At 39.8% G+C, this 17,587-nt stretch overlaps 1 protein-coding gene across 1 annotated transcript in view; it reads right to left on the reverse strand.

Moving 5' to 3' along the window:
• Positions 1-875: 875 nt before the first annotated feature.
• The window catches only part of TSPAN7 (tetraspanin 7), a 190,028-nt gene continuing 173,316 nt past the window's right edge, over positions 876-17,587 (reverse strand). The window contains exons 5-8 of the mRNA XM_073616339.1: positions 16,934-17,089; positions 12,823-12,906; positions 3,894-3,966; positions 876-1,889 (exon numbers count right to left, since the gene is read on the reverse strand). Coding sequence (XP_073472440.1) covers positions 3,898-3,966; positions 12,823-12,906; positions 16,934-17,089 — 309 coding nt within the window. The 3' untranslated portion in view covers positions 876-1,889; positions 3,894-3,897. The remainder of the gene's footprint in view (positions 1,890-3,893; positions 3,967-12,822; positions 12,907-16,933; positions 17,090-17,587) is intronic.

A 17,587-nucleotide genomic window follows, 5' to 3' on the forward strand; every position in this document is an offset into this window, starting at 1 on the left:
TACATGAGAAGGTGGATAGGAGGTGTTGGAACCCTGGGATGTTATTTTTATATTATCATTTTCATCTATTACTATGGCAATAATGTAAATGTAGAGAATATGAATATTGGACTGGCAGCTTCTACACCCCAAAGGACTTCCATGAATACACCTACAAAAGGTAGGCAGGGATTAAGGGTAAACCATGACCCTTGGCTATTGAAAGGGGGCACCAAAAAAAGGAGGAGGATAGAGAAAACCCATCCACTTAACAGGAAGTGCCTCTGGGATCTAACAGAACTACTCTGCAGAACCCTAAGTACAGAACATGGTTTTAAGAATCTTCTGACTGACACCACTCCAGTGAAGCATGCATAGTTTTGGAGCAAGGAATTTAGCTGCACTGCTAAGCATTAACCTGATTAGGGGTAGAACAAGGGAAAGTATCTGGGGAAACTTTCTCACAAGGCTGTGGAACAACCACAGAAGGAGGCAACCCACAAAATCCTCCAGATGTGCTGCATCACCAACAGGAGGCACCTGCAGCAGGAACCACGGGTGGTCCACCCATGAATCAGCCTAGGGTGGATGGGAAGGGTAAAAAATAGTTTGGCTTTACTAAGAAGATCTGAAGAAAAGGCACCCAACCTCCTAGGACACCAATAAAAATGTAGGCATGCTGGGTAGAGGAGGGGTTATACAAGAAGCCAGCATTACGATATTGTTTTGCGTAGACTCAGTGAAAATACAATTTGGTAAGTGAACAGTCTCTACTTCTTTAGCAAATCAACCCCACTGATCCATAATAAGTGGATCCCACATAGTAAATACATAATGACAAAAATACTGGCAACAAAGAGTGATATCCAACATCATACTCAATAAAATCCAATATCTGTCGTAGTTCAGTTTATTAATATGTATATCACAAATGCTCACAATATCAAAGCATTTTATTCTCAGCATGCTAGATGGAGACATTATAAAAAATCAGTTTTAATTTATTTCTGTTTAAAAATGTTTGAACATTTTTTGACTTCTCTTCTTCCCTAATCTTCAGTCCTGTTCTGAATATAACATTTGGTTGGTGCACTTCCAAAGCATCATGGGGGAAAAAAGAAAGCAGGGAACATTAGCAAGGAGGAGAGGAAAAATAGGCATGACAGCACAAATATGTTTAGTTGTACACTAAAGATAATTTAAAAAAAGCATCATTATACTGCCTTCACAGTAAGCAACAACAGCTTAGTAACAGTGAAACACGTTCTTGGAATCTGAAGCAAAATAATTCACTAGACAAAGATCATAAGCATTAGGCATACAGCACAGAGTTAGGATCCAGACTGTGGCCCTCGTGGAGGCCCTTTGGATCCTATTCAAAGCACAACATATCTCAACATTACTCTTCAAGTATTATCATATCACAGATTTATTCTTCTTATTGTTTTATCTGTATGTGGTATACGGCAAAATAAAAAAAATAAGTATGCCTTGTAAATAAATATATATATATAAAAGATTAGATACGCTATATTTAATTTCCAGGTACTGATTTATATAAATGTGTGAAACATTTAATAAACCATTGGTAAGGACTTTGTTGTCCCTTTGTATCAGCCACTGCATGCACAGCCAGGTCGAGGCAGTTAATGGATTATCATAGGAACTTTACAACTACAGTATGACTAAAGAACACACATAATAGCGTGCCATCATACGAAAAGCCTTCCCCAGGAGGAAGTTTGCAGTTAGACACTACAGAGGCTACTCTTCATGGCACAGCTGTACTGGAACAGATGGTTACACTACAAAATGGGAACACAGAGTGGTTGGTGGATGTGTTGTGTGCTCTAACATTCTGTAAAATCCTTCATAATTCTCTCAGCTCCTGATGTAGAAACTGCTGGCCCCTAGAGATAAAAAATAAAATAAAACATTAGGTATGCAAGTAAAGTGTGCTAGAATGTTTACAATGAAACCCATGCTGTCTATTCTTACAAAGGCAATACTTGTTGTAGGGATTATTTTCCCAATGGCATATGGCATCCCAACCACCTGAATAGTAGAAGTGATATATTGAAAAAAATCCAAAAAGTGAAAAAAAGGTATATCTGAAGCCAATATTTGTTTATTTGGGATAGAGTAGGGAGTGGTTAAATCCATTTGGACTTTTTTTGTGTCCTGCTAGATGAAATTTACGGTCAGAAAATAGGAAGGAAGGAGAAAATATCCACTGAATCAATTGTCCCAATTGGAAAATTTCCCCCTCACCTCCTATTCTGGTAAACATTGTATAAAATTTGGATTTTTCTACTGTTGACAATGGTCACCAAAAATAAAAATCTTTGTCTTTAGAGGCACTTTAACACAGAATTTATAATTTTATACACAGAAAGCAACACTGGATAAGCTGGATGTAAATGAAGGCCTTGTAACTCATTCCAGCAAAAAGGGGAGTTTGCACATTGAGTGCCATATACCAACTCCCTGGGTAGGCCAGTACCTGCCTGGAGTTTGACTTGTAATTTCATGCATTTTCTCCTGTTTCCTAGTTTCCTCCCACAATTCAAACACCAAAAATGACTGGCACATTTTTTTTTGTAATTTAGGTGCCAACATTAGAGTAAGTTGTTTGTTTATGGATGGATTTAGGGAACATTCTTATGTCTGCATGTCCACACTGATACATGAAAGTCAAATAGGGAAGGATAGATTAAAAGGGAAAGGATTTTGCGTGTTTTGCTCTCAGAACAAGTTGGTGCCCGCAGCTGTCCTGCTCCCCTCTACATGAGCACGGTGTCTTATGCAGATAGCGTTGCCGCCTGTCCAGGATTCGACCGGACAATCCAGGTTTTGAATCACGTGTCCGGGTTTCAGTCCACCGGAGACCCAGAAACATTATTTAGACAGGAATGTAGCTCTGAACAGGGCTTGACATTAGGGTGAGGAGGCACTATGTGCGCCACATAACTTTTCTTTTTGGAGTGCCCAAAGGTGTCTCAGGTCTGTTACAATCCTATAGTGTATACTGAAACAAAACAAAAAAATGTACTGTGCACCACTAAAAAGTGTTCGGGTTTGAGTTGAAGAAAAAGTGGCAAGCCTAAATGCAGTCTTAAATGTTTATAGAATAATTGTTCATAAGAACAATCTTCAGTGGCTAGATCATGCATGCACAGCTGGCAGCTGTCTTGTGTCTAACAAAAATGTAGATCGAAGTCAGAGGGACAATCAAAAGCCTACTCTCCCAAATCCCCTCCTGACCTTTATAGGAATAACGTATCTAGACCTTTTAGCAGAGGGGTGGCTCTTAAATTTACATTTTTGTTACATTGCCCTACAAGGTAAGGAGACCATAGCCACCTGCCTAGAAACCAGATCACCTACATCAATATCTTAAGATAAGATAGGAGGTTAAATCATCTCTGGTAACTGGTTTGTGATCCCTCACAGACCTGTAAAGTTTGTAGGTTAAGAACATTTAAATTCCATCAAGATAGAAAAAAGTCAAGTGAAACAAAGCTGATTCAGGAAAGAAGGCTGCAGGTAACAATAACAATGCCTTCCCTGGTGTGCAATTGAATATTTTTGATATATACATTTAAATAACAATATATATTACAATGTGGTAGTTTTGGAATGTCTGTATTGTTGGCACAAGCTGGAATTCTCCTTTAATTGTCTGATCAGCCTCATAAAACTGGAGAAGTGAAGCCATTAATACTCGATTTGTATGAGTTGTATGTGCAAGCTTCTCACACGCCAATAAGCAGAGTTATGTTATTACCAGCTGAAATTGATTAGCCTGAAATCACAGCATTCGCTTCAGCAATTTAAAAGCAAATGTGATTTGGAGCTTGTAAGTGAAGGTGGAAGCAAGAGGCGCCTTGATAAAAGCACAAATCCAAATTTACCGTGTTACACCATCTCGTACTGATTTGCAGTGATGAACCGGGAAAGACAGCATGCCAGCAACATTCCAATCAGCTGGAGGGAAGAAGCATAATACATATATTAGGCACTTAATCTTAATAAATATCATACATTTTCTCTATCATCTATAAATCTAGTGCTTTCTTTAGAATATTATCATGTAATGTTTGTAATAATTTATCAGAGCTATTTTATATAAATAATTTGGATAACTGTAATAACTTGGATAAGTGATCAAATGTGTTTTTATAGCATGTTTATAAGAATTTATGGCAATCATAAGAGCCCAGAGATCTCATAAAAGGTATGATAGTGAAGGCAAAGAAAGAAACCAATTAGACATTTCCAGGTCACTGGAGTTTGCTCTGGAAACCATATTATAGTTTGTGTCTGAGTTTGCTTACTCAAAACAGATAGTTTGGCTATGGGTGGAGGTTGCATGGATGGCTGAATCAGCCACCAACATTTTTTACCTATTTTCTAATAAAAAGGTAAAGTAAGACAATGAGATTATGTGTTATAGGGGTGGAGGCAAACTGAAGAAGTATTATGGTAATATAGCCCACATGCATGGCATAACAACTAGAATCCTAGTCTTGGGTGGATGTATGCTCTGGTTCCTCTCATTTTCTAACATCACCAAGAACAGTTGGCTATAAATGGAAAAAAGCCATTAAAACATGTGATTAGGCAGCTTACAGTGTACAAAACGGTTAATCCGGGGACATAATCATATTTTCATTGCAGAAATATATTCCATGTTAGTGATACTAAACTATATTCAACCAATGGTTTATAATAGGTGTACTTTGCTCAAATGTGCAACATGTAATGTGAACCCCTGGGTAGCTACTGCCTTAATGGTGCGTATATTGTACCATGTGCATGTAAATAAAGAAAAAAAAGAAAGAAGAAAGAAAAAAGGCTACCCTTACCCTACTAACCTTCTAAATTCAATATGAACTCAACATACAAAATAATACATAAAACATCACATGGAAGTCCTAAAGTGCAGAAAGTGATGGAATGTGTAGAAGCAGGACTTATGGCTACGCTGCTTCCGCCTACTGGAACACATACCCAGTGGAATGCATGCCGGCTCCTATGTGGATTGGAGCAGCGCCATTTCAAAGACCACATATTAGTAGATCATTCCGAGTGCCAGGGCAGGCGTTAAAAATTGTGAGTGTAACACTTCTGTTTTAACCAAATTTGACTATTATAAGGTTATGACCCAATGAGATCTCTTTCCTGGTTTTCTTCCTGGATAATGGGAACGAGTGTGAGAATTGAAGCTTCATCTTGAGTGACGTATTACACACAGCGGGGCTGTGTTTTAAAGCTCCCACTGACCTCCCTTCGGCAAAAGCACAGGGGCTCAACAACTGAGTTTGCACTCCACTGGGAGCACGAGTGGACATTTAAAAGGGGAGTGGAATGAACTGATATTGCACGGAGCACGTATTACAGCTCTAAAAAGAGGAATCACAAAGCTTTAAGCACTTTTCTGCACACCAGCACTTTGGACTGTTTTTAGTATTGAGTACTGTATATATTGGCACTTTATTTCTGTACTTTAGCACTTCCATTTGATGTTTTGTGTATTTTGTATTTTGAGATTACAACTGCATATTTTTTTATACATTTTTTAAGACTTGCCTTTTTGGAATAAACATCAAAACATCTAACCAGTCCTAAACTTATTAAACAGAATTTAAGAAATGTGTGTAAATCCCCACTGGGTTATGTTGCTGCATGAGAAAGGACACTAGCAAACAAAGCTGTAAAACAGTCAAGTATAACTCCTCCTATTTCCATCATGCTTCAGTTTTGTAGAAAAGCAATATTAGGAGTGGATTATAAGAACAGAGGGTGGGATCTTTGTCATATAATAAACCCCATGGAAGCAGATTTTACAGTAAATCAAAAAACATGTTTTCCCAATTGTTCATTAGGGAACACCGGCTAGATTTAACTAATGCCCGTACACACGGTCGGAATTCCCGACAGAAAAAGTCAGATGGGAGCTTTTCATCGTATATTCTGACCGTGTGTATGCCCCATCGGACTTTTTACGTCGAAAATTCTGACGGACTTAGATAGAGAACATGTTCTATATTTTTCCGTCGGAACAAATTCCTATCAGGAAAAACGCTCGTCTGTATGCTGTTCCGATGTACCAAAAATGACGCATGCTCTGAAGAAGATACAAACCCACGAGCACAAAGTGAAGAGCAGTAACGATTGGAAAAGCACGAGTCTGAAAAGCGCGAATCGTCTCTCACCAAACTTCTACTAACACAAGATAAACACGAGATAAACACGAGATAAGCAGAAGGAGCCCAAAGGGTGGCGCACTTGGTACTGAACTTCCGTTTTCTAGTCCTGTCATACGTGTTGTATGTCACCGCGTTCTTGACGGTCGGAATTTGGTGTAACCGTGTGTATGCAAGACAGGTTGAGCGGAATTCTGTCAAAAAAAACCTTCAGAGTTTATTCCGATGGCAAAACCGGTCGTGTGTACAAGGCATAAGAAGTTGGGACATCCAAAAGCATTCCAACAGAGGAATGGGCAACACAACTAAACACTAACAGGCCCACAAGTAAATAAGTAACACAGAGGGCTCAGTAAGGCTTACAGAGCCACCTGAAAAACCTTACGACCTAAGAGGACATTAGATGAGGCCTACATATCCATCTGGTAAAACCAAATGAAGGAGTAAACAGAGGACCAGGAGGCAGCATTGCAATTCTAAAGCTGGCCATAGATGGATCGAAATTAGTCTGGTTCAGGAAGGACCAGCTTAATTTTCGATCCATCTATGGTTGTTCCTTTTCGAGAGGATTTGACCTAGTCATCAACTCTTCTTTAATGGGAATGTTGGAAATATTGTGTATTCTGAGAGCGGAGGAGTCCCCATTGTCAGAATACAGTAGCACAGTGGGGAGGATTCCTCCATTCACCTTGAATGTGTGGATTGGGGAATCCATTTGTTGTCTTTTGTTCAACTGACCAGAAAGAACTAACTGATCTAGTGGAGTATGCTTTGACTAACCTACTGCCTAAATCCATAGGCTTGAATGAAGAGCTGAGAAATCCACCTCAAGAAGGTGAGACAAGTTGTTGGAAAGTTGTCCTGGGTAAAGTGAAAGAAAAACAACCTTGGGAAGAAAGGAGGCCCGAGGTCTCAAGAAAGGATTTTTTACAGGTTACGGTTGCCAACTCAGAAACTGGACTTGCAGAGATGATGGCAATGAGGAAGGCAACCTGGTGAGTTAGAGTACACAGAGGAATATCCCTCATATGTTCAAAGGGTGGTTTCTGAATGGCCAACAGATCCAGGTTGAGAACCCATGGTGTCACTTAGCGATATACAGGGGGACAATATGTCGAGTGACGCCCTGTATGAAAGCTTACACTAAGAAGTGAGAGGCAAGTGGTCTATAAAATAAGAGGGGGCTAAAATTTGACCCATAATGGGCTAAATGATGATCCAGGCTTTGATTCATGATTTTTTCCATCAGGTATTTCCTGGGATGGGAGCTTCTTGCCTTGCACCATGCCTTACACCATGTTTCCAGGGGCAAAGGTAGATTCTGAGAGAAGTTGATTCCTAGCTTTGAGAAGTGTGGGGGATAACAGAATCAGGTACGCCCGTGTCTTTTAGGACCTAGCCAGGCCATAACAGCCAACAACCATGAAGCAGGGTGGTAAACCGGTGCTAGGGACAGATGATCCAGGCAACATGGGAAAGCCCACAGGGAGTCTGCCAAGAGTCTTATGAGGTCCGAGTACCACATCTGCTTGGGCCAGCACAGTGCGATGAGTATCACCAGAATATCCTCCAACTCTCTTCTGTGGAGGGGACAAGGAAGAACTTTTAAAGGAGGAAAGGCATAGATCAAGTTGAACGGATCCCACAGATTCACCAGAGCATCTTTGAGCCATGAGACTGATTCCTCACCGATAGTTGACGTAAGCCAAAGCCGTGGAGTCCAGTGCCCTAGAACGTTGTCTACCCTGTGCCCCTTAATAAACGACTGTTTTGCAAATAAACCCTAATTACAGGGAGCACTTATGACACTATACTCAGTGTATTATTCATTTTATAAAGAGCACAGCAAAAATCAGTTTTCTATAAAACTTCCTTTCTGTTTGAAGCTTGGTACACAGCTGTCTGCACCGAACAGGCAGCGATTGGGGAAGAGAGGTGAATGAATCCCCCTTCTCGTTTGGCTGTGCATATAAATTTAAGCTTGAACTATTGAATTCTGTAAACAGCAGGCTTTTTTTTCGGGTACATAGGCAAGACTATTGTGACAAATGTGAAAATGTGCAAATGTGCATTCAGCCACACCTGCTGGCTGGAAATTAAAAAAAAAAAAATGTTTTTTATTTTGCAATTTCCTTAATTTAAAAAGAATAAATATGTAAAAAAAAAACCCACCAAAACAACATTCAACATAAAGAAAGAAATTGTGGCCCATGCTGTTTATAACCATCAGGTGATTTGTAAACTTAGTCAACACTGCCTAATATGTTGGTAGGAGAAATATGACAATAGAAGCTCATATAGATCTGATCTATAAATAACCATCTCAGAAGTCTATTGAATGTCTACTAAACAATTACAGAAGAGGACAATGTTTGTCTTCCATCCTGGTGATAGATAATGTGGACATCAGAGATCACAGATTCTGTCCTCCAGCTGTACAAGTATCAATGCTGACTGCATGACCAAACACATTTCCTACTTCAAGTCAATATTTTCTCTTGATTTCTTTAACGCCTGCAGGGTAATCACACAGCTAGCACAGCAAGGCGGTACAAAACTAGTATCCAAGTACTTTGGTGGATGTAGTGTACTAGATTTACCATTAATACACACCAGCAGGTAATTTCTTCTCTACCTTTATGCTATAAATTGGATTTTTATTATAGCCCACAAAAATCACCTCTTTAACCCTCCTTCCGGACTTATGGAAGTGGAAAGTCTAATTGCCTGCTAAAGAAAAAAAACAAAAAAAAAAAAAAAAAACCTTTCCAGCAGTTACGGAACTCCGTTTACTCTGTCAGAACAAAGTACTGCCTAACAATTTGATTTGTATCTGGGAAGCTGAAAACCCTGGGTTTGCTCTGTCACATCTATCCTTGTATATTTTCAGCAGAAAATATTTTAGGATGTCTCTATGCAAGGAAGGGAAGAAAAATATAATTGGTGTATTCTGAGTGTATTGCATTGTGATAAAGCATGTTACACGTGTCGGTGCACTGGGGTGTAATTTATTTTAAACAGCACCTCAACACACCTGGATGACAATGTACTATGAAGCGTTATCATACTCTACGAAAAAGGAGAAGGCGGTAGTGCTGGGTTACATCAGCAACCCATTCACAATAAACAGTCTCCCTTGATGCAATGCACGTCAACATGCAACACAATGCATGCACGTGTGAATGCACTAGTGTGGACTCAATCATGACCTCCATGAGTTAGAAGAGGACGTTGTCCAGGAACTACATAATGGACTTTATTTTAGGAGCAGAAACTACATAATGGACTTTATTTTAGGAACAGAAACTTAAAAGTACTACAAAATATGTTGGTCGTGTAATTATATCCCCAGATACTGTAAACTGCAATGAAAGTGCCAGCAAGAACAGACTGGAACTGGTACTTTCTCAGGTTGCTCATGACAATTTTAGAGCTTAATGGATATATTTCATTTATGTTCATGATTAAAAATATGAAATTGTGTTAGGTACACATCAACCATTACATAATTATTAATATTAATATTTTCTGCCAATAAGTGCAGCTCTGCGCATCTGTTCCTATGCTTACAATGTTAATCTTAACTGCTCTGTTTAGAAAAAAATTGTCCACCCCCTTGCTCCTTCAGATGGGGGCTTTATAGGCGTTTCAACTACTAAGAGAGTCTGAAGACAAGCAGCTTCTACTTTGCTCTCTTTACTGTGGAACCAGTATCATATGAGCATTCTGTGTTAAACATTTATATGTAAAGTTAAATTAGATATACTGTAAACAATTAAAAAAAAAAGTAAAAGAAAGGTAGAAAGCATCATATTATAGATTTTGTCAAATGTATAAATTTGACAAAAATGCCCCTTTAACGCCAACGTACACAGGTTGGTGGCCCAAAAGCAAGGGGAACACAGAGAAATTACATTTGTAATCTGCCTGATAATAGTTTGAGATCAGTTCTGGACATGTTTGAGATGTGTGTATTGGCATGATGGAAAAAAAGCAAAAATTATTAGGATCAGGAAAAAAATTAGAAATATAATCATGTGAGGTACAGCCCAATAAAGAGATACACAGGTGTGAGATTTCAGTTGGGCTTTAATGTTCTAATACAGTGGCCTCCAGGGGCCGGATGTGGCCCTTTGCTTGCTTTTATTCAGCCCTTGGAGCATTATCCCCCCCCACTGTCAGCAGTAGTGGGGCATAGTTCCTCTCACTGACACAAACGATGGGGCACTATTGCTCCCACTGACATTAATGATGGGGCATTATTCCTCCCATTGATACCAACAATGGTACACTATTTCTCCCACTGACACAAATGATGGGGCACTATTGCTCCCACTGACACCAATGATGGGGCACTATTACTCCCTCTAATACCAATCATGGGGCATTTTTTAATCCCATGGACACCAGGACATTTTCTTCTCCCACTGGCCACAGTGTGGCTCCCCTAAAGTTTGACAGACAGTAAACTGGCCCTTTGTTTAGAAAGTTTGGAGACCCTTGGTCTAATGCAATAATTTGTGTTTTTTTTATATCGGCCTCCAATTTAAATTTAAATGTATTACAGTAACAGCATCATAGGGATGTAATATGTAGCAAAATGTATGCAAATACAAACATGTTTAACCGCTTCAGCCCCGGAAGATTTTACCCCCTTCCTGACCAGAGCACTTTTTGTGATGCAGCACTGCGTCGCTTTAACTGACAATTGGGCGGTCGTGCGACGTTGTACCCAAACAAAATTGACGTCCTTTTTTTCCCACAAACAGAGCTTTCTTTTGGTGGTATTTGCTCACCTCTGCGGTTTATTTTTTGCGCTATAAACAAAAAAAGAGCGACAATCTTGGAAAAAACGCAATGTTTTTTACTTTTTGCTATAATAAATACCCCCCAAAAATATATATACATTTTTTTTTTCCCTCAGTTTAGGCCGATATGTATTCTTCTACATATTTTTGGTAAAAAAAAAAAAAAAAAAAAAATCGCAAGAAGCGTATATTGATTGGTTTGCGCAAAAGTTATAGAGTCTACAAAATGGGGGATAGTTTTATGGCAGTTTTATTATTATTTTTTTTTTTTTACTAGTAATGGCGGAAATCTGTGATCTGTGACATTATGGCGGACACTTTTGACACATTTTTGGGACCATTGGCATTTATACAGCGATCAGTGCTATAAAAATGCATTGATTACTGTAAAAATGTCACAGGCAGGGACGGAGTTAACCACTAGGGGGCGATCAAGGGGTTGTGTTCCCTCTCTGTGTTCTAACTGAAGGGGGGGTGGGACTGTCTAGGAGAGATGACAATCAGTCTCTTCTCCCCTCAGAGAACCAGAAACCAGCGATCGCGGGAGCCCGGCAGTGATCGCAAAAGCCGGGCACTCGCATTGGCTCCGGGGGCGAGCAGTGGGCTCCTCTAGTGGCCACAAGGCGAAGCGACGTTACAGAACGTTGTTCCGCCCAGCCGTGCCATTCTGCTGTGGTAAAACTGGGGTGGGTGGTCGGCAAGTGGTTAACTATAGAAAGGGGACAAAAGAAAAATGCACTAAATAGCTATTTGATAGTCCTAAAGTGGTTGTAATCCCTTACAAATACCCAGTGAAGTGACTGGCCTCGGGTGATAAACAAAGATGAAACAAATCCTCCTACATAAGTAGTATCTGTCTATCTACAGTTTTCTCTTCTCTACAGCTCTAAGGACTTATAAAGTTTGCCTGAGAATTCAGAAAAAAGGTGGGCGGAGAGAGCTGAAGTCATACTTAGTGAGGAGAGCTCTGAAAGCTGATTGGAGGGAAGGGACACACCCCCTTCATACAGGAACAAAGCTGAGGGTGTCAATCTGCTGGAGTTCCCTCCACCGTCACCTTTTTTCTCTTGGTGTCAGGAAAACTTGTCAGAAGTAATTCATGCCGATAGAGGAACAAATCAGCAGACATAAGTGACACTTAGCAATCTTAATTAGGACAAGTACACACTATAGAAGAATATGCTTTGTTCATGTTTCATGTCTGAGGTTTACAACCACTTTAATTTAAAGTGTGTCCACAGAATTGCAGAGATTGTACATTCTAACAGATTCAGTATAAAGATGTACAAGTCTGGGTTCTTAATATAGTCTTAAAACAAGAAGGCGAGTACAAAAGTCAATGCATTTATTTTCTGCTGAAAGTAATTCAGCTCCTGCCTTGGGCACAGACACAAATGTAAGTGCCGGACAAGATGACTATATGACACTAAAGTTATATGCTGTACACTCTGGTCTTTCAGTATAAAGAAGATAAAACACAGGTGATTCCTGTCAAAGTGCAAGCAGGGAGAAGATCTAATTATCCTGAGTTCCAGGCACAGCTGCACATTCAACAAGGTCCCTTTGTACAGTTCCTCCTCTATGACAGATGTGCACACATTTCCAAGTCGCATAGCCTTGTTGCATCCCGATGGCCTTTTGCAGTCATATATGGGTTTCAAATAGCAAATTAACTAAGTCATTACATTTAAGCGGTAACACAAATTGAATTGTCTCTTACTGTACTCATTTCCGCAAATAAACTTTCAACTACCTGCAAAATATTTAAATTGCAAAGAAGAAAAAGTAGAGTAGAAAGTGACTTCTAGGACAAGTCTATACTGTACCTGTGAGAATGCAATTCCAAAAGCCACCCCGGCAATGATTCCCATGTTAGTTTCCATGAAGTTAGTGACGAGTTCATAGCAGCCCTGAAAAGATTAAAAAAAAATGCATTTATAATCAAATGGACATCGGCATGATCTAAGAAAAAAAAAAAAGAAGAGGTTTCCAAAAGTTAGGATATAATGAAAGGAAATCTGCCAGGAAAGATACAGTATATGAAGACCCTTATTGTTGGCCTTCTACAATTGCTGCTGTAGGTGCTTGGCTGTCAGTCAATGAGCTGGAACATGTATGCAGCACTTCAAGTCAGAACTCCTGATCTGCATACTGGTTTCCAGTGAGTAGCTGAAGGTGTTCAAGTCACTGGACACCACTGACAGCCAAGAAACTTGCATTTCTCAGCAACGGCAACCTATATGTTCCTCCGGGTTGGGGGGGGGTTCGGTAGGTTAAAGAAGGGCAAGGATGGGCTTTAAGGTGTTTCAAAAAGGCAGAACTTTTTTTTGACTCATTCCCTGCATTAAGGTAAAAACCTTCCACTGTCTGTGCCTTCCCCACCACCTAAACACTTACCGATACCACTCTCGATCTAGCACTGTCCCTGCTGGCAGCCCTGCTCTGCACTCTTCTTGCATTCATGGACTTTATTGAGAACAGCATTAGCCATTGGTTCCTGCAGCTGTCAGTCAAATCCTGTGAGAAGGGAGTTGGGGGGGGGGGGGGGGCAGGGCCAAGGCACGCTGTGTGTGTCTATGGATGCACACAGCTTGGCTTGGAAACACGCCTGCACAAGTGCCCCCATATCAAGTGGCTTGCTATGAGGGCACTCGGAGAAGAGGAGGAGTGGACAGTGCTAGCAGCTTACCCCAGAAGAGGAGGTTCGGGGTTGCTCTGTAAAAATATATTTACCGGCTCTATGCAAGGGTAACGTTTGTTATTTTAATTTTAAAAAATATAGTTTTACAAATCACTTTAAAGCAGCAGAAGAGTCTTCATTAAAATACTAAACATATATTGTTAGGCATGAGTCAGGGAAGAGACTGATGATCTAATAACAGTAGTTACAAGTGCTGTAATACAATGAGTAAGACAGTTTTATTACAAATCATATGGAAACATTATCGGCTATAAGACAAGTTACAAGCCTACCAGGATAATTCTCACACTCTGTCTCTCACTGTTAATTATTCATTATATCCCACTGCATTGCACACCATAACAAATCACAAGAATTAATTAGGCTCCATAACTGTTCAACGCTATTCTGGTGTAATGTTAATACCATAAAAATAAATCTGTTCAAACTTTTTCTCTAAATTATTCCAACAATTACTCACATTTCGTCTATGCTCGCTGGTACAAACAAATTAGTAGCATTAACTCAAATGTCTACTTTAAGAGATCAACTTTACAGTATGTATTCCTTCTGTTTTGTTAAATGAGCACTATAACCTATTAAATGTTTTATAGAGCTATACGTGAAGGAGGAGAATTCAATATAAGCAATAAAATCAGTCATTGTTTTTTAAAAGTTCAATAGGGTCTTAGGACTTTATGATAAATGTGCATAGCAATTCTCCCTGTACAAGTGCATGTACATTCATTCTGTTATTACATTCACAATGTTATTAGCCTATTTCCTGTGCTGGATGAATGTTCTTCATTGATTTAAAAAGGAAGATACCACATCTGGTCACCAGATAACGCTAAGTAGCATACAAGATTCACATGATACGTTGCACCATCTAGTGGCCAAATGCAGTATTTTCTAATTTTTATAAAAATACACACACATTTTAATTACTTCTAGCTTACTCCTATTAATCTGAATGCTCTGCAGATCTGGACACATTTACTTTCTTGAATTCTGTGAGTATTCACTATGCTCTGTGAGTAGGCACTGCTATCACACATTTCAGAGATTGCCTTCTGAACTACAGAGGTGCTGAGAGAAGAAGTTTCAGGAGGTGGAGTCAATACAGGAATCACGCAGGCAGCAAAGTACCATGGGATATGTAGGCCTTAGAAATTTTAAGTAAACAGCAGGGAAGAAGCTGCAGAGCATGTAGGGAATCCAGGAAGTTGTGGAAAGAGATGGTTAGCAGACAGGCAGCACTCAAAAGGAGATCAACTAAGCTTATATTGATAGACAAAGACTAAGACCATGTCCTAGGCTTAGATCACACATTGAAATTCGGGAGAAACATCTTTTGATTAATTGTCCTAGTGTTAGGTGTTGGGTGCTAGGGGAAGTGTTCATGAAACTTCCCCAGTCATGCAACAGTGCTCATGTCTAATGATTGGCTGCTAGACCTTAGCACTACTATATGGGAGATCTCATGCTCTCCCTTACCCAGAAGCAGCATGTATTGTCGCCAGATGTGGTTGGAGGCAGGAAAAGCGAACGAGTGCTGTCAAGGTGAGTATCATGAATTCATAGTGGCCTTTTTCAAAGACACGGTCATTCAGATGACAGTGTCTATTTAAGCAAATTCCATAATGAACTTAACTAGCTAACCTACTGTGTATCCAACGATATTATGTAAAGTGTGTGTTATGTAGCTTCAATGAACATACTTGCTCTGCATTGCTTGCTCAGCCACAAGGTCAGCAGTTACCTACACTATGAATGGCCATCTGGGGTGTAATTAGATGTTGAATGTATAGCTGCTGATTGTTTTTTGACTTATCCTGATGATACTCGTCTTTCTGCTATAGTGCACATCTTTGGTTTTCCTGCTTTCTAGCTCCTTCTGCATGCCAGATTTTTTTTGAGTGTTTTTTTGGTAAGCAACTGCGGCCCTCCAGTTGTGGAAATACATGTCCCATGAGGCATTGCAAGACTGACAGTTACAAGCAAGACTCCCAGAGGGAGAGTCATGATGGGAAGACTGACAGTTACTCCCAGAGGCATGATAGGACTTTATTCCGCAACAGCTGGAGGGTCGCAGTTGCCCCACCTGGCCTACATGCTTTAACCAGCATTCTTTTTATGTTCTACCAGATGTCAGCAAGTGTCCCACACATGTTAATAGTTCAAGCTACTTGTTAAAGTGGTTGTAAAGGCAGAAGTTTTTTTTATCTTAATGCATTCTATACATTAGGATAAAAACCTTCTGTGTGCAACAGCTCCCCTCAGCCCCCCTAATACTTACCTGAGCCCCATCTAGATCCAGCGATGTTGCAGGAGTGTGTTGGCTCCTCGGGATTCCCCTCCTTATTGGCTAAGACAGCAGCATGGCACCATTGGCTCCCACTGCTGTCAAAGTCAGTCAGCCAATGAGGAGGGGGTGGAGCCGGGCCACGGCTCCATGTCTGAATGGACACAGGGAGCTGTGGCTTGGTTCGGATGCCCCCATTACAAGCTGCTTGCTGTGGGGGCATTCAACAGGAGGGAGGGACCAGGAGCACCGAAGAGGAACCCAAGAAGAGTAGGATTTGGGCTGCTCTGTGCAAAACCACTGCACAGAGCAGGGAAGTATAGCATGTTTGTTATTTTTAACTAAAATAAAAACGAGACGTTAATATCACTTTAAGCTACCCAGTGCAGAAGGTGTTTACAAGCATATTGTGTTCAGGCCTTAGCGCTACTGGTCCCGACCCTGCATATCGCCATGGCTCTGGTTAACCGCAGAATAATCCTTTGCTACCCTCCCACCTGAAGCAGTACAAAATAGAGATATAGAATATATATATATATATATATATATATATATATATATATATATATATATATATATATATATATATATATATATTATTCACACGCACCACACACTGCATTGTATATATCTCATGCATTGAATTATTTCCTTAAAATTTTTTATTTTTTTCCCCCATGTATATGGATTGAGTGGTTTCACTATTTTTAAATGCTGCACTTTTGATTCTATACCCTTCCCAACTGTGCTTCCCTTTCATCCACTGACACCAGCTTTAACTAAGTAAATATGGTCTTTGGTTTGACCTTGATAAAAGAATATTGCACCATACCCAACAGTTTTTGAATTGACCACTGAATAATACAATAGCCACCAATGATCATTTGAACTTATACACATGCACACAACTGTTATTTTAAGGAAAATATACCAAATGTCCCGCAGCACTTACCCTTTGATAGACTTTCTGTGGAGCGATAGTCATGTTGCGCATATCTGATGGATTACAGTCACTCATGTTGGAGCAGCAGCTGGGCGGGATTCCATGTTCAGGAAAATAAATACTGCTGGTCCAGTTGGTATAACTCTGAACACCACAACAACTCAACTGTGAGAGAAAAGGAAATAGAAAAATGCAAGTAAACATTTTATGTATTGTTATAGAACGAGTAAAAATACTAGAGACCTAAAACATACAAAGATCGGCATAGGGCTAATGAAAAAATATGATAGAGCATTCAGCATAGGAATAACTTATGCCTATTAAAAGACTGTGTTGGATACTAATATCATGTACAGGTATCCAGTATTCATATTATTGTACATATTGCATAAATACATTAGTGGCCTGTTCACTCAAATGCGCAATCAAAGGCATGAAAGTGCTTGAAAAGTGGCTGTGCTTTGCCCTCCATTAGTGTGCATTTTATGTGCGTTGACGTGCATTTTAACGCGCGTTGATCACGCGTTTTTATGCTTGTTAAATTGCTATGGGTCCTTATAAGGGGACAAAATTATAAAAAGCTTTTTTCCCCTCAATAGATTTGCATTGTGTTGGTGTGCATTTACTTGTATTGTGTTGCGTTAAAATGCATACAGTGCCTTA

This window comes from Aquarana catesbeiana, linkage group LG02 (genome assembly GCF_042186555.1).
Source record: "Aquarana catesbeiana isolate 2022-GZ linkage group LG02, ASM4218655v1, whole genome shotgun sequence".
NCBI classification, from domain to species: domain Eukaryota; kingdom Metazoa; phylum Chordata; class Amphibia; order Anura; family Ranidae; genus Aquarana; species Aquarana catesbeiana.